Source organism: Salvelinus fontinalis, chromosome 39, assembly GCF_029448725.1.
Source record: "Salvelinus fontinalis isolate EN_2023a chromosome 39, ASM2944872v1, whole genome shotgun sequence".
NCBI lineage: Eukaryota > Metazoa > Chordata > Actinopteri > Salmoniformes > Salmonidae > Salvelinus > Salvelinus fontinalis.
In genome coordinates this window covers 3,623,478-3,649,047 of record NC_074703.1, presented here as the reverse complement: position 1 = coordinate 3,649,047, position 25,570 = coordinate 3,623,478, and the positions used below count along the sequence as shown (strand labels likewise).

General features: G+C 47.5%; 1 protein-coding gene and 1 long non-coding RNA gene across 2 annotated transcripts in view; both read right to left on the bottom strand.

The window, feature by feature from the left end:
• Positions 1–5,191: 5,191 nt before the first annotated feature.
• On the bottom strand, positions 5,192–6,625 carry LOC129838639 (uncharacterized). The gene is made up of 2 exons (XR_008756880.1): positions 5,748–6,625; positions 5,192–5,643 (listed from the first exon to the last, which is right to left on the bottom strand). It is a non-coding gene; the product is annotated as an uncharacterized LOC129838639 (long non-coding RNA).
• Positions 6,626–8,515: 1,890 nt separating this feature from the next.
• ano2b (anoctamin 2b) overlaps positions 8,516–25,570 on the bottom strand; it is a gene marked incomplete at its 5' end in the record, with an annotated part of 119,668 nt that continues 102,613 nt past the window's right edge. Inside the window, 2 exons of the mRNA XM_055905278.1 lie at positions 8,516–9,355; positions 11,219–11,324. Of these exons, the coding sequence (XP_055761253.1) occupies positions 8,960–9,355; positions 11,219–11,324 (502 nt within the window). The remainder of the gene's footprint in view (positions 9,356–11,218; positions 11,325–25,570) is intronic.

The following is a 25,570-nucleotide window of genomic DNA, read 5'->3' as shown; positions in this document are numbered from 1 at the left end:
TTTTTATTTTTTTAAATTTGCTAAAATGTCTTAAAACCTGTTTTTGCAATGTGATTACGGGGTAGTGTCTCTAGATTGATGAATACATTTTTTATTTAATTTTAGATTAAGGGTGTAAGGTCACAAAATGTGGAAAAAGTCAAAGGGTCTGAATACTTTACAAATGCACTGTAGGTTTAATCCACTATGATGTTACAGGGCTGGGTTGTTCTGATAGGTTTAATCCACTATGATGTTACAGGGCTGGGTTGTTCTGATAGGTTTAATCCACTATGATGTTACAGGGCTGGGTTGTTCTGATAGGTTTAATCCACTATGATGTTACAGGGCTGGTTGTTCTGATAGGTTTAATCCACTATGATGTTACAGGGCTGGTTGTTCTGATAGGTTTAATCCACTATGATGTTACAGGGCTGGTTGTTCTGATAGGTTTAATCCACTATGATGTTACAGGGCTGGGTTGTTCTGATAGGTTTAATCCACTATGATGTTACAGGGCTGGGTTGTTCTGATAGGTTTAATCCACTATGATGTTACAGGGCTGGGTTGTTCTGATAGGTTTAATCCACTATGATGTTACAGGGCTGGGTTGTTCTGATAGGTTTAATCCACTATGATGTTACAGGGCTGGGTTGTTCTGATAGGTTTAATCCACTATGATGTTACAGGGCTGGGTTGTTCTGATAGGTTTAATCCACTATGATGTTACAGGGCTGGGTTGTTCTGATAGGTTTAATCCACTATGATGTTACAGGGCTGGGTTGTTCTGATAGGTTTAATCCACTATGATGTTACAGGGCTGGGTTGTTCTGATAGGTTTAATCCACTATGATGTTACAGGGCTGGGTTGTTCTGATAGGTTTAATCCACTATGATGTTACAGGGCTGGGTTGTTCTGATAGGTTTAATCCACTATGATGTTACAGGGCTGGGTTGTTCTGATAGGTTTAATCCACTATGATGTTACAGGGCTGGGTTGTTCTGATAGGTTTAATCCACTATGATGTTACAGGGCTGGGTTGTTCTGATAGGTTTAATCCACTATGATGTTACAGGGCTGGGTTGTTCTGATAGGTTTAATCCACTATGATGTTACAGGGCTGGGTTGTTCTGATAGGTTTAATCCACTATGATGTTACAGGGCTGGGTTGTTCTGATAGGTTTAATCCACTATGATGTTACAGGGCTGGGTTGTTCTGATAGGTTTAATCCACTATGATGTTACAGGGCTGGGTTGTTCTGATAGGTTTAATCCACTATGATGTTACAGGGCTGGGTTGTTCTGATAGGTTTAATCCACTATGATGTTACAAGGCTGGGTTGTTCTGATAGGTTTAATCCACTATGATGTTACAGGGCTGGGTTGTTCTGATAGGTTTAATCCACTATGATGTTACAGGGCTGGGTTGTTCTGATAGGTTTAATCCACTATGATGTTACAGGGCTGGGTTGTTCTGATAGGTTCCATATGGGTTTAATCCAGAGTGATGGCTGTCCCCAACTCAGTGCTCTGACAGTCAGGTCCCATTCAGAGTTGTAATGTCTCCTAGCTAACAGAGTGAAGGGTTTAGGCGGTCTGACTAGCAGCATGTTCTGACAGAGTTGTGATGTTACAGGAGCTGGGCTAGGAGACATCAGAACTCTGTGAATATGTCCCAGTTCACTCTGTCCTCATTAATCAGTAATGATCTCATCTCACAGCCATCATCATCATCATCGTCTGGTGGGCTACTCTTATTCTGATGTCAAGTCCTTCCTCTTTCTCGCCACCTCATGTACTTTCTCTCGTCCAATCTCTCTTGCTTCCTTTCTTCCCTCCCTCTTCCTCCCCCTCTTCTATGAGCTAGGGACTATGCTAGTCACTCAATGGGATATCCTTCCTTCTGGCGGCAGGACAGGGCGAGATGTGAATTTCAGAGTAATTCCGTGCCACGGATGTAATGCACGTGCCCCAACCCCCTATAAATACCTGGGCCCCAACAACCCCCTATAAATACCTGGGCCCCAACAACCCCCTATAAATACCTGGGCCCCAACAACCCCCTATAAATACCTGGGCCCCAACAACCCCCTATAAATACCTGGGCCCCAACAACCCCCTATAAATACCTGGGCCCCAAAAACCCCCTATAAATACCTGGGCCCCAACAACCCCCTATAAATACCTGGGCCCCAACAACCCCCTATAAATACCTGGGCCCCAACAACCCCCTATAAATACCTGGGCCCCAACAACCCCCTATAAATACCTGGGCCCCAACAACCCCCTATAAATACCTGGGCCCCAAAAACCCCCTTTAAATACCTGGGCCCCAATAACCCCCTATAAATACCTGGGCCCCAACAACCCCCTATAAATACCTGGGCCCCAACAACCCCCTATAAATACCTGGGCCCCAACAACCCCCTATAAATACCTGGGCCCCAAAAACCCCCTATAAATACCTGGGCCCCAACAACCCCCTATAAATACCTGGGCCCCAACAACCCCCTATAAATACCTGGGCTCCCCAACCCTATAAATACCTGGGCTCCCCAACCCTATAAATACCTGAGCCCACCAACCCTATAAATACCTGGGCTCCCCAACCCTATAAATACCTGGGCCCCCCAACCCTATAAATACCTGGGCCCCCCAACCCTATAAATACCTGGGCCCCCCAACCCTATAAATACCTGGGCTCCCCAACCCTATAAATACCTGGGCCCCCCAACCCTATAAATACCTGGGCCCCCCAACCCTATAAATACCTGGGCCCCCCAACCCTATAAATACCTGGGCCCCCCAACCCTATAAATATCTGGGCTCCCCAACCCTATAAATACCTGGGCCCCCCAACCCTATAAATACCTGGGCCCCCCAACCCTATAAATACCTGGGCCCCCCAACCCTATAAATACCTGGGCCCTCCAACCCTATAAATACCTGGGCTCCCCAACCCTATAAATACCTGGGCCCCCCAACCCTATAAATACCTGGGCCCCCCAACCCTATAAATACCTGGGCCCTCCAACCCTATAAATACCTGGGCCCTCCAACCCTAATAAATAAGTCCCAGACTGTATAGTGTGTTGTCCTCCATGATTTAACAATAGAAATACGTCCCAGACTGTATAGTGTGTTGTCCTCCATGATTTAACAATGGAAATAAGTCCCAGACTGTATAGTGTGTTGTCCTCCATGATTTAATAACAATGGAAATAAGTCCCAGACTGTATAGTGTGTTATCCTCCATGATTTAACAATGGAAATAAGTCCCAGACTGTATAGTGTGTTGTCCTCCATGATTTAATAACAATGGAAATAAGTCCCAGACTGTATAGTGTGTTATCCTCCATGATTTAACAATGGAAATAAGTCCCAGACTGTATTGTGTGTTATCCTCCATGATTTAACAATGGAAATAAGTCCCAGACTGTATTGTGTGTTATCCTCCATGATTTAACTCATGTGCATGTATGGCTTTTCAAGTTTTATGTGGGCTTGTTTTTTTTTTAAATGGTCAAATTAATAAACTAAACTAACAGCAGTAAAAGGTTACAGAACTCAGTGTGACCCTGATTTAGCCCACTGCAGTAGAAGGTTACAGAGGCAGTGTGACCCTGATTTAACCCACTGGAGTAGGTTACAGAACTCTGTACGACCCTGATTTAACCCACTGCAGTAGAAGGTTACAGAGGCAGTGTGACCCTGATTTAGCCCACTGCAGTAGAAGGTTACAGAGGCAGTCCAAAACGTTCCCAGTGTTGTTGTAAGATATAGCACTCAGATTGATAATGACGTTTTCTGGAAGAGCTCTCTGAAAAAAATGTCTGTAATTTCATGCATGGAGTTTTTGGCCCAGATCAATCTGATCTGATTATTCTGACAAATGACCAGTCAGATTTTATTAGTATATGCATCACAGGAGGCTGCTGAGGGGAGGATGGCACATAATAATGGACAGAGTGAATGTAAGGGCATCAAATACATGGAAAACGTGTTTGATACCATACCATTATTATTCATACCAGTCATTAACACTAGCCTGTCCTCCCTAATTAAGGTGACATTATTCATACCAGTCATTAACACCAGCCTGTCCTCCCTAATTAAGGTGCCATTATTCATACCAGTCATTAACACCAGCCTGTCCTCCCTAATTAAGGTGACATTATTCATACCAGTCATTAACACTAGCCTGTCCTCCCTAATTAAGGTGACATTATTCATACCAGTCATTAACACTAGCCTGTCCTCCCTAATTAAGGTGACATTATTCATACCAGTCATTAACACTAGCCTGTCCTCCCTAATTAAGGTGACATTATTCATACCAGTCATTAACACTAGCCTGTTCTCCCTAATTAAGGTGACATTATTCATACCAGTCATTAACACCAGCCTGTTCTCCCTAATTAAGGTGACATTATTCATACCAGTCATTAACACGAGCCTGTCCTCCCTAATTAAGGTGTCATTATTCATACCAGTCATTAACACTAGCCTGTCCTCCCTAATTAAGGTGACATTATTCATACCAGTCATTAACACCAGCCTGTTCTCCCTAATTAAGGTGACATTATTCATACCAGTCATTAACACCATTCTGTCCTCCCTAATTAAGGTGACATTATTCATACCAGTCATTAACACCATTCTGTCCTCCCTAATTAAGGTGACATTATTCATACCAGTCATTAACACCATTCTGTCCTCCCTAATTAAGGTGACATTATTCATACCAGTCATTAACACTAGCCTGTCCTCCCTAATTAAGGTGACATTATTCATACCAGTCATTAACACTAGCCTGTCCTCCCTAATTAAGGTGCCACCAACCTCCTCTGATATGTATCCTCCTACTTTGAAGGGGTAAGCGGGTAGATTCTACAGTCTAGATCAGGGGTTCCCAAACTCAGTCCCGGGCCCCCCCCCAGGTACACACCTTGGTTTCTGAACGACACATCTGATTCTAATAACCAACTCATCATCAAGCGTTGATGACTGGAATCAGCTGAGTAGTGCTAAAGGGAAAAACACACGGTCCATCCCAGGGGCCCCGGCACCGAGTTTGGGAAGCCCCGGTCTAGACGATCCTATCTGCCAATCAGGGCTCTGTATATTACATTTGTATCAACACAGCCACATGATCAGACTGAGCATTTCAATGGCAAAAGGAGGCAATAAATGACCAAAATATATTAGCCGTTATTTTAATGAAATAAACAGTGATTTAATTAGACATACAATGATGATGATTTAAAAATACAATTTTAAAAAAACTGATAGATAGATAGAATGAACCGGAACGAAGAGTGGCTTTAAGAGAAGAGATAGAATGAACTGGAATGAAGAGGGGCTTTAAGAGAAGAGATAGAATGAACCGGAACGAAGAGTTCCACCCTCTCATTGCAACAACTGCATGGGGACTTCAAGAGAAAAGATAGAATGAGGATTGGAACCGGAACGAAGAGCTCCACCCTCTCTTTGCAAGTTACGGGCGAGACTATGGACCAAATGTCCCCTTCCCTTGTGAAATGTGAAAGATGCTAACACCTGTGAAATGTGAAAGATGCTAACACTTGTGAAATGTGAAAGATGCTAACACCTGTGAAATGTGAAAGATGCTAACACCTGCGAGAAGTCAAAGATGCTAACACCTGCGAGAAGTCAATGATGCTTACACCTGTGAGAAGTCAAATATGCTAACACCTTCGAGAAGTCAAAGATGCTATCACCTGTGAGAAGTCAAAGATGCTATCACCTGTGAGAAGTCAAAGATGCTAACACCTGCGAGAAGTCAAAGATGCTATCACCTGTGAGAAGTCAAAGATGCTATCACCTGTGAGAAGTCAAAGATGCTAACACCTGCAAGAAGTCAAAGATGCTTACACCTGCGAGAAGTCAAAGATGCTAAAACCTGCGAAAAGTCAAAGATGCTAAAACCTGCGAGAAGTCAAAGATGCTAACACCTGCGAGAAGTCAAAGATGCTATCACCTGCGAGAAGTCAAAGATGCTAACACCTGTAAGAAGTCAAAGATGCTAACACCTGTAAGAAGTCAAAGATGCTAACACCTGTGAGAAGTCAAAGATGCTTACACCTGCGAGAAGTCAAAGATGCTAACACCTGTGAGAAGTCAAAGATGCTAACACCTGTAAGAAGTCAAAGATGCTAACACCTGTGAGAAGTCAAAGATGCTAACACCTGTGAGAAGTCAAAGATGCTAACACCTGTGAAATGGTGATCTGTCCAAAGCTCCAGAAGTAGCGCGTTATGTCGCGCATCCCGTTGTATGATGACAGATGTATGGTATCATTTATGTTGATGTAGTCTGTCCACCAGAGATTATCATGACATACACACACTGGTCCTCTATATGATGCTATGTTATCCTCACTCTGAACCTTGATATTCTATACATTATTCAGGCATTATTATGATTAAGTTTTATTTTTTTACAGGAGCAGTGCACATTAATCAACATTTCTGAAAAGGTGAAGGAGGGGTAAACAGCAGCTCCATGTCTTTAGGTTATTGGTGAAGGAGCGGTAAACAGCAGCTCCATGTCTTTAGGTTATTGGTGAAGGAGCGGTAAACAGCAGCTCCATGTCTTTAGGTTATTGGTGAAGGAGCAGTAAACAGCAGCTCCATGTCTTTAGGTTATTGGTGAAGGAGCAGTAAACAGCAGCTCCATGTCTTTAGGTTATTGGTGAAGGAGCAGTAAACAGCAGCTCCATGTCTTTAGGTTATTGGTGAAGGAGGGGTAAACAGCAGCTCCATGTCTTTAGGTTATTGGTGAAGGAGGGGTAAACAGCAGCTCCATGTCTTTAGGTTATTGGTGAAGGAGGGGTAAACAGCAGCTCCATGTCTTTAGGTTATTGGTGAAGGAGCAGTAAACAGCAGCTCCATGTCTTTAGGTTATTGGTGAAGGAGCAGTAAACAGCAGCTCCATGTCTTTAGGTTATTGGTGAAGGAGCGGTAAACAGCAGCTCCATGTCTTTAGGTTATTGGTGAAGGAGGGGTAAACAGCAGCTCCATGTCTTTAGGTTATTGGTGAAGGAGCAGTAAACAGCAGCTCCATGTCTTTAGGTTATTGGTGAAGGAGGGGTAAACAGCAGCTCCATGTCTTTAGGTTATTGGTGAAGGAGCGGTAAACAGCAGCTCCATGTCTTTAGGTTATTGGTGAAGGAGCAGTAAACAGCAGCTCCATGTCTTTAGGTTATTGGTGAAGGAGGGGTAAACAGCAGCTCCATGTCTTTAGGTTATTGGTGAAGGAGCGGTAAACAGCAGCTCCATGTCTTTAGGTTATTGGTGAAGGAGCAGTAAACAGCAGCTCCATGTCTTTAGGTTATTGGTGAAGGAGCAGTAAACAGCAGCTCCATGTCTTTAGGTTATTGGTGAAGGAGCGGTAAACAGCAGCTCCATGTCTTTAGGTTATTGGTGAAGGAGCAGTAAACAGCAGCTCCATGTCTTTAGGTTATTGGTGAAGGAGGGGTAAACAGCAGCTCCATGTCTTTAGGTTATTGGTGAAGGAGCAGTAAACAGCAGCTCCATGTCTTTAGGTTATTGGTGAAGGAGGGGTAAACAGCAGCTCCATGTCTTTAGGTTATTGGTGAAGGAGCGGTAAACAGCAGCTCCATGTCTTTAGGTTATTGGTGAAGGAGGGGTAAACAGCAGCTCCATGTCTTTAGGTTATTGGTGAAGGAGCGGTAAACAGCAGCTCCATGTCTTTAGGTTATTGGTGAAGGAGGGGTAAACAGCAGCTCCATGTCTTTAGGTTATTGGTGAAGGAGCGGTAAACAGCAGCTCCATGTCTTTAGGTTATTGGTGAAGGAGCGGTAAACAGCAGCTCCATGTCTTTAGGTTATTGGTGAAGGAGCAGTAAACAGCAGCTCCATGTCTTTAGGTTATTGGTGAAGGAGGGGTAAACAGCAGCTCCATGTCTTTAGGTTATTGGTGAAGGAGCAGTAAACAGCAGCTCCATGTCTTTAGGTTATTGGTGAAGGAGCAGTAAACAGCAGCTCCATGTCTTTAGGTTATTGGTGAAGGAGCGGTAAACAGCAGCTCCATGTCTTTAGGTTATTGGTGAAGGAGGGGTAAACAGCAGCTCCATGTCTTTAGGTTATTGGTGAAGGAGCGGTAAACAGCAGCTCCATGTCTTTAGGTTATTGGTGAAGGAGCGGTAAACAGCAGCTCCATGTCTTTAGGTTATTGGTGAAGGAGGGGTAAACAGCAGCTCCATGTCTTTAGGTTATTGGTGAAGGAGGGGTAAACAGCAGCTCCATGTCTTTAGGTTATTGGTGAAGGAGCGGTAAACAGCAGCTCCATGTCTTTAGGTTATTGGTGAAGGAGCAGTAAACAGCAGCTCCATGTCTTTAGGTTATTGGTGAAGGAGGGGTAAACAGCAGCTCCATGTCTTTAGGTTATTGGTGAAGGAGGGGTAAACAGCAGCTCCATGTCTTTAGGTTATTGGTGAAGGAGCAGTAAACAGCAGCTCCATGTCTTTACGTTATTGGTGAAGGAGGGGTAAACAGCAGCTCCATGTCTTTAGGTTATTGGTGAAGGAGGGGTAAACAGCAGCTCCATGTCTTTAGGTTATTGGTGAAGGAGCAGTAAACAGCAGCTCCATGTCTTTAGGTTATTGGTGAAGGAGGGGTAAACAGCAGCTCCATGTCTTTAGGTTATTGGTGAAGGAGCAGTAAACAGTGTTTTTCCTTAAGGGAACTATACAGTCACCACTCATTATGCAGATAAACACACAACGGTGAAGAATATGTAGATTATCAGGCAGGAAGAACAAGTCCATGATCAGCACATTCCATCATCACACTGCTTCAGAAAGAGAACGCCAAGTCTACATGGGGTGAGAGGTCACAGAGGAGCATTCAGACTCTGTGTAGTTACCACACTAGTGTCTAAACTTCCCCTGTTGTGGGGATAAAGAAAGTTTGTATGGAATCGCTACAGTAGCGTGTCAGACCGCTGTGTGTCGGGCTGCGTCGTTGCTAGGGGACACGGACATCTGTCGGGCCGCGTTGTTGCTAGGGGACATGGACATCTGTCTGGTGAACTGGCTGAAACTGGCAGCCCTGCATCTCGCCCGGGATTCCCCTCCCTCTCCGCCCGGGGGCTGGCCTAGGCCCTGAGAGAGGCCTAGGGGTAGAGTACGGAAGTGGGCCGTGTCGGGGTGACCCTGGCTGGGCTGGTCCTTGGAGGAGAAGAGGCTCTGGAGGAGGTGGAACTTGTCCTTCTCCTCCCGGAGGAACACGTCCACCAGCAGAGTCTTCTCTCTCTTCAGCTGCTCACTGATGTTCTTGGGGACGTCTGGGATCACCCAGGCAACCAGCAGGCTCAGGAACATCACCAGGTTCTGATGGAGAGAGAGAGAGTCATGGACGTCAGGGTGGAGATTGAAGGAAGGACAGAGGAGCACAAAGCCACGAGTTTGTTGAACTGGTTGGTGTTGTACTGAATCATCTGATAAATGCTCCACTGTGACTAAAATACAACCACACTGATCATTGGTCCAACCACAGTACCAGGTAACAGGTCCAGAGTCAGTTTGATATTACATACAGTACCAGGTAACAGTTTGGACAAACCTACTCATTCAAGGGTATTTCTTTATTTTTAAATTGTTCAAACATTGTAGAATAATAGTGAAGACATCATAACTATGAATTAACACATATGGAATTATGTAGTAATCAAAAAAGTGTTAAACAAAACCAAATTTTTTCAGATTCTTCAAAGTAGCTACCCTTTGCCTTGACAGCATTACACACTCTTGGCATTCTCTCAACCAGCTTCATGAGGTAGTCACCTGGAATGCATTTCAAATAACAGGTGTTGTTAAAAGTTAATTTGTAGAATTTCTTTCCTATTTAATGTGTTTGAGCCATTCAGTTGTGTTGTGACAAGGTAGGGGTGGTATACAGAAGATAGCCCTATATGGTAAAAGACCAAGTCCATATTACGGCAAGAACAGTTCAAATAAGCAAAGAGAAACGACAGTCCATCATTATTTTAAGACACGAAGGTCAGTCAATCCGGAACATTTCAAGAACTTTGAACGTTTCTTCAAGTGCACTCGCAAAAACCATGAAGCGCTATGATGAAACTGGCTCTCATGAGGACCGCCACAGGAAAGGAAGACCCAGAGTTACCTCTGCTGCAGAGGATAAGTTCATTAGAGTTACCAGCCTCAGAAATTGCAGCCCAAATAAATGTTTCACAGAGTTCAAGTAACAGACACATCTCAACATCAACTGTTCAGAGGAGACTGCGTGAATCAGGCCTTTATGGTCGAACTGCTGCAAAGAAATCACTACTAAAGGACATCAATAAGAAGAAGAGACTTGATTGGGCCAAGAAACATGAGCAATGGACATTAGACCAGTGGAAATCTGTCCTTTGGTCTGATGAGTACAAATGTAAGAATTTTGGTTCCAACCGTCGTGTCGTTGTGAGACGCATAGTGAACAGAGGATCTGTTGGTTCCCACCATTGGTTCCCACCGTGAAGTATGGAGGAGGTGGTGTGATTTTGCTTTGCTGGTGACACTGTCAGTGATTTATTTTGAATTCAAGGCACACTTACCCAGCTTGGCAACCACAGCATTCTGCAGCGATACGCCATCTCATCTGGTTTGCGTTTAGTGGGACTATCATTTGTTTTGAGTGAAGGAAAAGCAGCCAACAAGTGCTCAGCAAAAGTGGGAACTCCTTCAAGAATGTTGGAAAAGCATTCCAGGTGAAGCTGGTTGAGAGAATGCCAAGAGTGTGCAAAGCTGTCATCAAGACCAAGGGTGGCTAGTAGGTGTGTCCAAACTTTTGACTGGTACTGTATATACAGTATATCTCCTGATAAAGTACTTGTTTAATGTTGATAGGTGTCTCTGCTCTTTGTGGTACTGTATATCTCCTGATAAAGTACTTGTTTAATGTTGATAGGTGTCACTGCTCTTTGTGGTACTGTATATCTCCTGATAAAGTACTTGTTTAATGTTGATAGGTGTCACTGCTATTTGTGGTACTGTATATACAGTATATCTCCTGATAAAGTACTTGTTTAATGTTGATAGGTGTCCCTGCTATTTGTGGTACTGTATATCTCCTGATAAAGTACTTTTTTAATGTTGATTGGTGTCCCTGCTATTTGTGGTACTGTATATCTCCTGATAAAGTACTTTTTTAAATGTTGATAGGTGTCCCTGCTATTTGTGGTACTGTACCTGGAACAGGATGACGAAGGCCAGTCTGGCAGCTAGAACGGCCCAGTAGGTTTTAGAGAACTGGTAGGCTTCAGCTGACCACGGAGGCTCTCTGTAGTCCTTATACCTGGGGGGTGGGGGGGGGGGGGGGTTACTAGAGGTCTTGGAAATGTTAGAGATCCTTCTAAGGCAGACAGCAGACGGACACACCCTCTATTCTCTACACCAGTTACTAGATAGAACACATTACTAACCAGACAGATACTAGGTAAAACACATGACTAACCAGACAGATACTAGATAGAACACATGACTAACCAGACAGTCACAGGTACTGAGGCAAAATTAGTTGAGAACCACTGGTCTAGGAGACAGAGCCATAATGGAGGAGGTCAGACTGTAGTCTAGGGGACAGAGCCATAATGGAGATGGTCAGACTGTAGTCTAGGGGACAGAGCCATAATGGAGGAGGTCAGACTGTAGTCTAGGGGACAGAGCCATAATGGAGGGGGTCAGACTGTAGTCTAGGGGACAGAGCCATAATGGAGGGGGTCAGACTGTAGTCTAGGAGACAGAGCCATAATGGAGGTGGTCAGACTGTAGTCTAGGGGACAGAGCCATAATGGAGGAGGTCAGACTGTAGTCTAGGGGACAGAGCCATAATGGAGGAGGTCAGACTGTAGTCTAGGAGACAGAGCCATAATGGAGGAGGTCAGACTGTAGTCTAGGGGACAGAGCCATAATGGAGGTGGTCAGACTGTAGTCTAGGGGACAGAGCCATAATGGAGGTGGTCAGACTGTAGTCTAGGGGAAAGAGCCATAATGGAGGTGGTCAGACTGTAGTCTAGGGGACAGAGCCATAATGGAGGTGGTTTGACTGTAGTCTAGGAGACAGAGCCATAATGGAGGTGGTCAGACTGTAGTCTAGGAGACAGAGCCATAATGGAGGTGGTCAGACTGTAGTCTAGGGGACAGAGCCATAATGGAGGTGGTCAGACTGTAGTCTAGGGGACAGAGCCATAATGGAGGTGGTTAGACTGTAGTCTAGGGGACAGAGCCATAATGGAGGTGGTCAGACTGTAGTCTAGGGGACAGAGCCATAATGGAGGTGGTCAGACTGTAGTCTAGGGGGCAGAGCCATAATGGAGGTGGTTAGACTGTAGTCTAGGGGACAGAGCCATAATGGAGGTGGTCAGACTGTAGTCTAGGGGACAGAGCCATAATGGAGGTGGTCAGACTGTAGTCTAGGGGACAGAGCCATAATGGAGGTGGTCAGACTGTAGTCTAGGAGACAGAGCCATAATGGAGGTGGTCAGACTGTAGTCTAGGAGACAGAGCCATAATGGAGGAGGTCAGACTGTAGTCTAGGAGACAGAGCCATAATGGAGGTGGTCAGACTGTAGTCTAGGAGACAGAGCCATAATGGAGGAGGTCAGACTGTAGTCTAGGGGACAGAGCCATAATGGAGGAGGTCAGACTGTAGTCTAGGAGACAGAGCCATAATGGAGAAGGTCAGACTGTAGTCTAGGGGACAGAGCCATAATGGAGGTGGTCAGACTGTAGTCTAGGGGAAAGAGCCATAATGGAGGTGGTCAGACTGTAGTCTAGGGGACAGAGCCATAATGGAGGTGGTCAGACTGTAGTCTAGGGGACAGAGCCATAATGGAGGTGGTTTGACTGTAGTCTAGGAGACAGAGCCATAATGGAGGTGGTCAGACTGTAGTCTAGGAGACAGAGCCATAATGGAGGTGGTCAGACTGTAGTCTAGGGGACAGAGCCATAATGGAGGTGGTCAGACTGTAGTCTAGGGGACAGAGCCATAATGGAGGTGGTTAGACTGTAGTCTAGGGGACAGAGCCATAATGGAGGTGGTCAGACTGTAGTCTAGGGGACAGAGCCATAATGGAGGTGGTCAGACTGTAGTCTAGGGGGCAGAGCCATAATGGAGGTGGTCAGACTGTAGTCTAGGGGACAAAGCCATAATGGAGGTGGTTAGACTGTAGTCTAGGGGACAGAGCCATAATGGAGGTGGTCAGACTGTAGTCTAGGGGACAGAGCCATAATGGAGGTGGTCAGACTGTAGTCTAGGGGACAGAGCCATAATGGAGGTGGTCAGACTGTAGTCTAGGGGACAGAGGCATAATGATGCCCCTCAGTACCCCTCTATCCAGACCATGGCTAGAGGACCATGTCTAGAGGGCCGTGGCTAGAGGACCATTGATAGAGGACCGTGGCTAGAGGACCATGGCTAAAGGACCATGGCTAGAGGGCCATGGCTAGAGGGCCGTGGCTAGAGGGCCGTGGCTAGAGAACCATGGATAGAGGACCGTGGCTAGAGGACCGTGGCTAGAGGACCGTGGCTAGAGGACCGTGGCTAGAGGGCCGTGGCTAGAGGGCCGTGGCTAGAGGGCCGTGGCTAGAGAACCGTGGATAGAGGACCGTGGCTAGAGGACCGTGGCTAGAGGACCGTGGCTAGAGGACCGTGGCTAGAGGACCGTGGCTAGAGGACCGTGGCTAGAGGGCCGTGGCTAGAGGGCCGTGGCTAGAGGGCCGTGGCTAGAGGGCCGTGGCTAGAGGGCCGTGGCTATAGAACCGTGGCTAGAGGACCGTGGCTAGAGGACCGTGGCTAGAGGACCGTGGCTAGAGGACCGTGGCTAGAGGACCGTGGCTAGAGGACCGTGGCTAGAGGACCGCGGCTAGAGAACCGCGGCTAGAGGACCGCGGCTAGAGGACCGCGGCTAGAGGACCGCGGCTAGAGGACCGCGGCTAGAGGACCGCGGCTAGAGGACCGTGGCTAGAGGACCGTGGCTAGAGGACCGTGGCTAGAGGACCGTGGCTAGAGGACCGTGGCTAGAGGACCGTGGCTAGAGGACCGTGGCTATGGAACCGTGGCTAGAGGACCGTGGCTAGAGGACCGTGGCTAGAGGACCGTGGCTAGAGGACCGTGGCTAAAGGACCGTGGCTAGAGGACCGTGGCTAGAGGACCGTGGCTAGAGGACCGTGGCTAAAAATCCATGGCTAGAGGACCGTGGCTAGAGGACCGTGGCTAGAGGACCGTGGCTAGAGGACCGTGGCTAGAGGACCGTGGCTAGAGAACCGTGGCTAGAGAACCGTGGCTAGAGGACCGTGGCTAGAGGACCATGGCTAGAGGACCGTGGCTAGAGGACCGTGGCTAGAGGACCGTGGCTAGAGGACCGTGGCTAGAGGACCGTGGCTAGAGAACCGTGGCTAGAGAACCGTGGCTAGAGAACCATGGCTAGAGGACCGTGGCTGGAGGACCGTGGCTAGAGGACCGTGGCTGGAGGACCATAAAGCACAATAACAGCCCGTTAATTTTTCTATTAGAAACTTGGTTTCTACTATGAAACAACTAGAGTCGCTAGAGGTACTACGATACTACGGCTGGTCAGACAGACGGGTACTACGATACTACGGCTGGTCAGACAGACGGGTACTACGATACTACGGCTGGTCAGACAGACGGGTACTACGATACTACGGCTGGTCAGACAGACGGGTACTACGATACTACGGCTGGTCAGACAGACGGGTACTACGATACTACGGCTGGTCAGACAGACGGGTACTACGATACTACGGCTGGTCAGACAGACGGGTACTACGATACTACGGCTGGTCAGACAGACGGGTACTACGATACTACGGCTGGTCAGACAGACGGGTACTACGATACTACGGCTGGTCAGACAGACGGGTACTACGATACTACGGCTGGTCAGACAGACGGGTACTACGGCTTGTCAGACAGACGGGTACTACGGCTTGTCAGACAGACGGGTACTACGGCTGGTCAGACAGACGGGTACTACGGCTGGTCAGACAGACGGGTACTACGGCTGGTCAGACAGACGGGTACTACGGCTGGTCAGACAGACGGGTACTACGGCTGGTCAGACAGACGGGTACTACGGCTGGTCAGACAGACGGGTACTACGGCTGGTCAGACAGACGGGTACTACGGCTGGTCAGACAGACGGGTACTACGATACTACGGCTGGTCAGACAGACGGGTACTACGATACTACGGCTGGTCAGACAGACGGGTACTACGATACTACGGCTGGTCAGACAGACGGGTACTACGATACTACGGCTGGTCAGACAGACGGGTACTACGATACTACGGCTGGTCAGACAGACGGGTACTACGATACTACGGCTGGTCAGACAGACGGGTACTACGATACTACGGCTGGTCAGACAGACGGGTACTACGATACTACGGCTGGTCAGACAGACGGGTACTACGGCTTGTCAGACAGACGGGTACTACGGCTTGTCAGACAGACGGGTACTACGGCTTGTCAGACAGACGGGTACTACGGCTTGTCAGACAGACGGGTACTACGGCTGGTCAGACAGACGGGTACTACGGCTGGTCAGACAGACGGGTACTACGGCTGGTCAGACAGACGGGTACTACGGCTGGTCAGACAGACGGGTACTACGATACTACGGCTGGTCAGACAGACGGGTACTACGATACTACGGCTGGTCAGACAGACGGGTACTACGATACTACGGCTGGTCAGACAGACGGGTACTACGATACTACGGCTGGTCAGACAGACGGGTACTACGATACTACGGCTGGTCAGACAGACGGGTACTACGATACTACGGCTGGTCAGACAGACGGGTACTACGATACTACGGCTGGTCAGACAGACGGGTACTACGATACTACGGCTGGTCAGACAGACGGGTACTACGTTACTACGGCTGGTCAGACAGACGGGTACTACGATACTACGGCTGGTCAGACAGACGGGTACTACGATACTACGGCTGGTCAGACAGACGGGTACTACGTTACTACGGCTGGTCAGACAGACGGGTACTACGATACTACGGCTGGTCAGACAGACGGGTACTACGATACTACGGCTGGTCAGACAGACGGGTACTACGATACTACGGCTGGTCAGACAGACGGGTACTACGATACTACGGCTGGTCAGACAGACGGGTACTACGATACTACGGCTGGTCAGACAGACGGGTACTACGATACTACGGCTGGTCAGACAGACGGGTACTACGATACTACGGCTGGTCAGACAGACGGGTACTACGATACTACGGCTGGTCAGACAGACGGGTACTACGATACTACGGCTGGTCAGACAGACGGGTACTACGATACTACGGCTGGTCAGACAGACGGGTACTACGATACTACGGCTGGTCAGACAGACGGGTACTACGATACTACGGCTGGTCAGACAGACGGGTACTACGATACTACGGCTGGTCAGACAGACGGGTACTACGATACTACGGCTGGTCAGACAGACGGGTACTACGATACTACGGCTGGTCAGACAGACGGGTACTACGATACTACGGCTGGTCAGACAGACGGGTACTACGATACTACGGCTGGTCAGACAGACGGGTACTACGTTACTACGGCTGGTCAGACAGACGGGTACTACGATACTACGGCTGGTCAGACAGACGGGTACTACGATACTACGGCTGGTCAGACAGACGGGTACTACGATACTACGGCTGGTCAGACAGACGGGTACTACGATACTACGGCTGGTCAGACAGACGGGTACTACGATACTACGGCTGGTCAGACAGACGGGTACTACGATACTACGGCTGGTCAGACAGACGGGTACTACGATACTACGGCTGGTCAGACAGACGGGTACTACGATACTACGGCTGGTCAGACAGACGGGTACTACGATACTACGGCTGGTCAGACAGACGGGTACTACGATACTACGGCTGGTCAGACAGACGGGTACTACGATACTACGGCTGGTCAGACAGACGGGTACTACGTTACTACGGCTGGTCAGACAGACGGGTACTACGATACTACGGCTGGTCAGACAGACGGGTACTACGATACTACGGCTGGTCAGACAGACGGGTACTACGATACTACGGCTGGTCAGACAGACGGGTACTACGATACTACGGCTGGTCAGACAGACGGGTACTACGATACTACGGCTGGTCAGACAGACGGGTACTACGATACTACGGCTGGTCAGACAGACGGGTACTACGATACTACGGCTGGTCAGACAGACGGGTACTACGATACTACGGCTGGTCAGACAGACGGGTACTACGATACTACGGCTGGTCAGACAGACGGGTACTACGGTACTACGGCTGGTCAGACAGACGGGTACTACGATACTACGGCTGGTCAGACAGACGGGTACTACGATACTACGGCTGGTCAGACAGACGGGTACTACGCTACTACGGCTGGTCAGACAGACGGGTACTACGATACTACGGCTGGTCAGACAGACGGGTACTACGATACTACGGCTGGTCAGACAGACGGGTACTACGATACTACGGCTGGTCAGACAGACGGGTACTACGCTACTACGGCTGGTCAGACAGACGGGTACTACGTTACTACGGCTGGTCAGACAGACAGATGAAAACACAGAAACTATTTTAACTGACTTCTTTCAGAGTGGACATCGAAGCCGAGTTGAATTTCCTCTAAACGTTTGATTGGCTGTATTAAATTAGGAAAACATCAGAGAGACAGACTGGTCCTGGTGTATGGCCATATACAGGCATGGAGCAGGAATGTGTGAGACTGGCTCCGATTCACCCAGCCACCCTACACTCTATCTGCCCTCAGGCCCCTGCCTCTCCCTGGGAGCCCCCCACCCCCCCAGCCACCCTACCCTCTATCTTCCCTCAGGCCCCTGCCTCTCCCTGGGAGCTCCCCACCCCACCCCCCCCACCCACCCAGCCACCCTACCCTCTATCTGCCCACAGGCCCCTGCCTCTCCCTGGGAGCCCCCCACCCCCCCAACCACCCTACCCTCTATCTGCCCTCAGGCCCCTGCCTCTCCCTGGGAGCTCCCCACCCCACCAGCCACCCTACATTCTATCTGCCCTCAGGCCCCTGCCTCTCCCTGGGAGCTCCCCCCCCCACCCTACACTCTATCTGCCCTCAGGCCCCTGCCTCTCCCTGGGAGCTCTCCCCTCCCCCCCCCCACACACACAGAGATCTGACTCCCTGAAAAAGACATCACCTCAATGCTCCTCTGGCTGCCTCCATGTTTGGTTATCACAATACTGACCATGTCAAAAATAGAACAGACACACATTCATTCAATAACACAGTGATATATTTGTTGTTATTTTGGCTCTGTACTCCAGCACTTTGGATTTTAAATGATACAATTACTATGAGGTTAAAGTGTTGATATCAAGCTTTAATTTGAGGGTATTTTCATCCATATCGGGTGAATCGTTTAGAAATTACAGCACTTTTTAGTCCCCCCCCCCTTTTTAGAGGATCAAAAATCTTTGGACAAATTCACTTATATTTGTGTTACTCAAAAGTTTAGCATTTGGTTCCATATTCATAGCAAGCGATGAGTAATGGAGCCGGAGGAGATGGCTGCCGTTTTACGATCTCCTAACCAACTGTGCTATCCTGCGTGTTTCTTGCGTAATTTGTAACTTAATTTGAACATAATGTTTCTGCCACCGTGTCTTATGACTGAAAAGAGCTTCTAGAAACCAGGACAGCGATAACTCGCCCCGTACTGGAGGAAAACGTTTTCTTTAACGAGTCGGACGGGAAGGATTTACTCCAGACACCCGACGAGGCCCTCATCCCCGTCATTCGCAGGAGAAAGAGACGGAGATATCGGGGACGAAGGTCTGGGTGCCTTGTAAGGATCCGACGGGCGAGCGGGTAATCTCCCTTTACCATCGGTCCTATTAGCCAACGTACAGTCAATGGAAAATAAAATAGACGAACTACGATCACGGGACATTAAAAACTGTAATATCTTATGTTTCACCGAGTCGTGGCTGAATAACGACATGGATAACATACAGCTGGCGGGTTTTACACTGTATCAGCAGGATAGAACAGCAGCCTCTGGTAAGACACGGGGCGGAGGTCTATGTATATTTGTAAACAACAGCTGATTGGTAAACAACAGCTGTAAACAACAGCACGATGTCTAAGGAAGTCTCGAGGTTTTGCTCGCCTGAGGTAGAGGATCTCATGATAAGCTGTAGACCACACTATTTACCAAGAGAGTGTATCTATATTCTTTGTAGCTGTCTATTTACCACCACAGGTTAGCATGGTTAGCATGTCTTGGAGGTATGATATAAAATGCTAACCTCCCCTGTTATTGTAATGGTGAGAGGTTAGCATGTCTTGGGGGTATGATATAAAATGCTAACCTCCCCTGTTATTGTAATGGTGAGAGATTAGCATGTCTTGGGGGTGTGATATAAAATGCTAACCTCCCCTGTTATTGTAATGGTGAGAGGTTAGCATGTCTTGGGGGTATGATATAAAATGCTAACCTACCCTGTTATTGTTATGGTGAGGGGTTTGCATGTCTTGGGGGTATGATATAAAATGCTAACCTCCCCTGTTATTGTAATGGTGAGAGGTTAGCATGTCTTGGGGGTTGATTTAAAATGCTAAACTCCCCTGTTATTGTAATGGTGAGAGGTTAGCATGTCTTGGGGGTATGATATAAAATGCTAACCTCCCCTGTTATTGTTATGGTGAGAGGTTAGCATGTCTTGGGAGTATGCTATAAAATGCTAACCTCCCCTGTTATTGTAATGGTGAGAGGTTAGCATGTCTTGGGGGTATGATATAAAATAATAACCTCCCCTGTTATTGTAATGGTGAGAGGTTAGCATGTCTTGGGGGTATGCTATAAAATGCTAACCTCCCCTGTTATTGTAATGGTGAGAGGTTAGCATGTCTTGGGGGTATGATATAAAATAATAACCTCCCCTGTTATTGTAATGGTGAGAGGTTAGCATGTCTTGGGGGTATGATATAAAATAATAACCTCCCCTGTTTTTGTAATGGTGAGAGGTTAGCATGTCTTGGGGGTATGATATAAAATGCTAACCTCCCCTGTTATTGTAATGGTGAGAGGTTAGCATGTCTTGGGGGTATGATATAAAATGCTAACCTCCCCTGTTATTGTAATGGTGAGGGGTTAGCATGTCTTGGGGGTATGATATAAAATGCTATCCTCCCCTGTTATTGTAATGGTGAGAGATTAGCATGTCTTGGGGGTATGATATAAAATGCTAACCTCCCCTGTTATTGTTATGGTGAGAGGTTAGCATGTCTTGGGGGTATGATATAAAATGCTAACCTCCCCTGTTATTGTAATGGTGAGAGGTTAGCATGTCTTGGGGGTATGATATAAAATGCTAACCTCCCCTGTTATTGTAATGGTGAGAGGTTAGCATGTCTTGGGGGTATGATATAAAATGCTAATCTCCCCTGTTATTGTAATGGTGAGAGGTTAGCATGTCTTGGGGGTATGATATAAAATGCTAACCTCCCCTGTTATTGTTATGGTGAGAGGTTAGCATGTCTTGGGGGTATGATATAAAATGCTAACCTCCCCTGTTATTGTTATGGTGAGAGGTTAGCATGTCTTGGGAGTATGCTATAAAATGCTAACCTCCCCTGTTATTGTAATGGTGAGAGGTTAGCATGTCTTGGGGGTATGATATAAAATGCTAACCTCCCCTGTTATTGTAATGGTGAGAGGTTAGCATGTCTTGGGGGTATGATATAAAATGCTAACCTCCCCTGTTATTGTAATGGTGAGAGGTTAGCATGTCTTGGGGGTATGCTATAAAATAATAACCTCCCCTGTTATTGTAATGGTGAGAGGTTAGCATGTCTTGGGGGTATGCTATAAAATAATAACCTCCCCTGTTATTGTAATGGTGAGAGGTTAGCATGTCTTGGGGGTATGATATAAAATGCTAACCTCCCCTGTTATTGTAATGGTGAGAGGTTAGCATGTCTTGGGGGTGTGATATAAAATGCTAACCTCCCCTGTTATTGTAATGGTGAGAGGTTAGCATGTCTTGGGGGTATGATATAAAATGCTAACCTCCCCTGTTATTGTTATGGTGAGAGGTTAGCATGTCTTGGGAGTATGCTATAAAATGCTAACCTCCCCTGTTATTGTTATGGTGAGGGGTTTGCATGTCTTGGGGGTATGATATAAAATGCTAACCTACCCTGTTATTGTAATGGTGAGAGGTTAGCATGTCTTGGGGGTAGAAGTGTTTAGAAACATATTCTATTCTTATTTACAATAGAAGTGACTCCAAAATGACACAATACATTATTTACCGTTCATTTCTATTGGGCACAAAATAATCTGGAACACAACCAAAGCAAACAACAAATGAATCCAACAAGTTTGTTAAGTCACAAGCTTGATGTAAACACTGCGTGCTATGGGAATATGGGACTGAATACAAAACGGCTGACTACTTTAACACACATTAGTGAATGTGTCCTAATACTTTGTCTGTCATTTCTAAAACGGGTTCCCCTGATCAAATCAAATCAAATGTATTTATAAAGCCCTTCGTACATCAGCTGATATCTCAAAGTGCTGTACAGAAACCCAGCCTAAAACCCCAAACAGCAAGCAGTGCAGGTGTAGAAGCACGGTGGCTAGGAAAAACTCCCTAGAAAGGCCATGTGATGTGGATGAAAATACCCTCAAATTAAATCTGACAGTCTGCTCTTTAACCTCATAGTAATTGTATCATTTCAAATCCAAAGTTCTGGAGACCCCTGTCTATCACTACTGTTGGAGACCCCTGTCTATCACTGTTGGAGACCCCTGTCTATCACTGTTGGAGACCCCTGTCTATCACTGTTGGAGACCCCTGTCTATCACTGTTGGAGACCCCTGTCTATCAATACTGTTGGAGACCCCTGTCTATCAATACTGTTGGAGACCCCTGTCTATCAATACTGTTGGAGACCCCTGTCTATCACTGTCTCAATACTGTTGGAGACCCCTGTCTATCAATACTGTTGGAGACCCCTGTCTATCACTGTCTCAATACTGTTGGAGACCCCTGTCTATCACTGTCTCAATACTGTTGGAGACCCCTGTCTATCAATACTGTTGGAGACCCCTGTCTATCAATACTGTTGGAGACCCCTGTCTATCACTGTCTCAATACTGTTGGAGACCCCTGTCTATCAATACTGTTGGAGACCCCTGTCTATCACTGTCTCAATACTGTTGGAGACCCCTGTCTATCAATACTGTTGGAGACCCCTGTCTATCACTGTTGGAGACCCCTGTCTATCAATACTGTTGGAGACCCCTGTCTATCAATACTGTTGGAGACTACTGTCTATCAATACTGTTGGAGACCCCTGTCTATCACTGTCTCAATACTGTTGGAGACCCCTGTCTATCACTGTTGGAGACCCCTGTCTATCACTGTCTCAATACTGTTGGAGACCCCTGTCTATCACTGTCCCAATACTGTTGGAGACCCCTGTCTATCACTGTCCCAATACTGTTGGAGACCCCTGTCTATCACTGTCTATCAATACTGTTGGAGACCCCTGTCTATCACTGTTGGAGACCCCTGTCTATCACTGTTGGAGACCCCTGTCTATCACTGTCTCAATACTGTTGGAGACCCCTGTCTATCACTGCCTCAATACTGTTGGAGACCCCTGTCTATCAATACTGTTGGAGACCAATGTCTATCACTGTCCCAATACTGTTGGAGACCCCTGTCTATCAATACTGTTGGAGACCCTTGTCTATCACTGTCCCAATACTGTTGGAGACCCCTGTCTATCACTGTCCCAATACTGTTGGAGACCCCTGTCTATCAATACTGTTGGAGACCCCTGTCTATCACTGTCTATCAATACTGTTGGAGACCCCTGTCTATCACTGTTGGAGACCCCTGTCTATCACTGTTGGAGACCCCTGTCTATCACTGCCTCAATACTGTTGGAGACCCCTGTCTATCACTGTTGGAGACCCGTGTCTATCACTGTTGGAGACCCCTGTCTATCACTGTCTCAATACTGTTGGAGACCCTTGTCTATCACTACTGTTGGAGACCCCTGTCTATCACTGCCTCAATACTGTTGGAGACCCCTGTCTATCACTGTTGGAGACCCCTGTCTATCACTGCCTCAATACTGTTGGAGACCCCTGTCTATCACTGTTGGAGACCCCTGTCTATCACTGTTGGAGACCCCTGTCTATCACTGTCTCAATACTGTTGGAGACCCCTGTCTATCACTGCCTCAATACTGTTGGAGACCCCTGTCTATCACTGTTGGAGACCCCTGTCTATCAATACTGTTGGAGACCCCTGTCTATCAATACTGTTGGAGACCCCTGTCTATCAATACTGTTGGAGACCCCTGTCTATCACTGTCTCAATACTGTTGGAGACCCCTGTCTATCAATACTGTTGGAGACCCCTGTCTATCACTGTCTCAATACTGTTGGAGACCCCTGTCTATCACTGTCCCAATACTGTTGGAGACCCCTGTCTATCACTGTCTCAATACTGTTGGAGACCCCTGTCTATCACTGTTGGAGACCCCTGTCTATCAATACTGTTGGAGACCCCTGTCTATCAATACTGTTGGAGACCCCTGTCTATCAATACTGTTGGAGACCCCTGTCTATCAATACTGTTGGAGACCCCTGTCTATCACTGTCTCAATACTGTTGGAGACCCCTGTCTATCACTGTCCCAATACTGTTGGAGACCCCTGTCTATCAATACTGTTGGAGACCCCTGTCTATCACTGTTGGAGACCCCTGTCTATCAATACTGTTGGAGACCCCTGTCTATCAATACTGTTGGAGACCCCTGTCTATCACTGTCCCAATACTGTTGGAGACCCCTGTCTATCACTACTGTTGGATACCCCTGTCTATCAATACTGTTGGAGACCCCTGTCTATCACTGTCTCAATACTGTTGGAGACCCCTGTCTATCACTGTTGGAGACCCCTGTCTATCAATACTGTTGGAGACCCCTGTCTATCAATACTGTTGGAGACCCCTGTCTATCAATACTGTTGGAGACCCCTGTCTATCAATACTGTTGGAGACCCCTGTCTATCAATACTGTTGGAGACCCCTGTCTATCAATACTGTTGGAGACCCCTGTCTATCACTGTCTCAATACTGTTGGAGACCCCTGTCTATCAATACTGTTGGAGACCCCTGTCTATCACTGTCTCAATACTGTTGGAGACCCCTGTCTATCAATACTGTTGGAGACCCCTGTCTATCACTGTCTCAATACTGTTGGAGACCCCTGTCTATCAATACTGTTGGAGACCCCTGTCTATCACTGTCTCAATACTGTTGGAGACCCCTGTCTATCAATACTGTTGGAGACCCCTGTCTATCAATACTGTTGGAGACCCCTGTCTATCAATACTGTTGGAGACCCCTGTCTATCACTGTCTCAATACTGTTGGAGACCCCTGTCTATCACTGTTGGAGACCCCTGTCTATCACTGTTGGAGACCCCTGTCTATCACTGTCTCAATACTGTTGGAGACCCCTGTCTATCACTGTCTCAATACTGTTGGAGACCCCTGTCTATCCTCTAGATGAGTGTGTGACAGTACCAGAGGAAGTTGGACTGATTTCCACTAGTATCTCTGGGGAACGGAGTTGAAATCTGCAACAAAACAAGGGTCAGCCCATTCCCACCCCTCCCTCCCTCACACACACACACACATGCACACACACATGCACACACACATGCACACACACACACACACGCACACACACACATGCACACACACATGCACACACACATGCACACACACACACAGCCAATTTTCAAGTGAGCCCCTTTGCCAGAAAACGTGGTCCACGCCTGATATCATTCCCCCCCTGATAAAGCCCCCAGCTTCTCTAGTTCCCCAGCCCAGTATGTTGAAGCAGAACCACAGTATGTGGCCCTGTGTGGCACGTTGCTCCAGGGCTGAGGGTTTGATTCCTGCTGTGTGGCTGGTAGAGCGTGTTGCTCCAGGGCTGAGGGTTTGATTCCTGCTGTGTGGCTGGTAGAGCATGTTGCTCCAGGGCTGAGGGTTTGATTCCTGCTGTGTGGCTGGTAGAGCGTGTTGTTCCAGGGCTGAGGGTTTGATTCCTGCTGTGTGGCTGGTAGAGCGTGTTGCTCCAGGGCTGAGGGTTTGATTCCTGCTGTGTGGCTGGTAGAGCATGTTGCTCCAGGGCTGAGGGTTTGATTCCTGCTGTGTGGCTGGTAGAGCGTGTTGTTCCAGGGCTGAGGGTTTGATTCCTGCTGTGTGGCTGGTAGAGCGTGTTGCTCCAGGGCTGAGGGTTTGATTCCTGCTGTGTGGCTGGTAGAGCGTGTTGCTCCAGGGCTGAGGGTTTGATTCCTGCTGTGTGGCTGGTAGAGCGTGTTGTTCCAGGGCTGAGGGTTTGATTCCTGCTGTGTGGCTGGTAGAGCGTGTTGTTCCAGGGCTGAGGGTTTGATTCCTGCTGTGTGGCTGGTAGAGCGTGT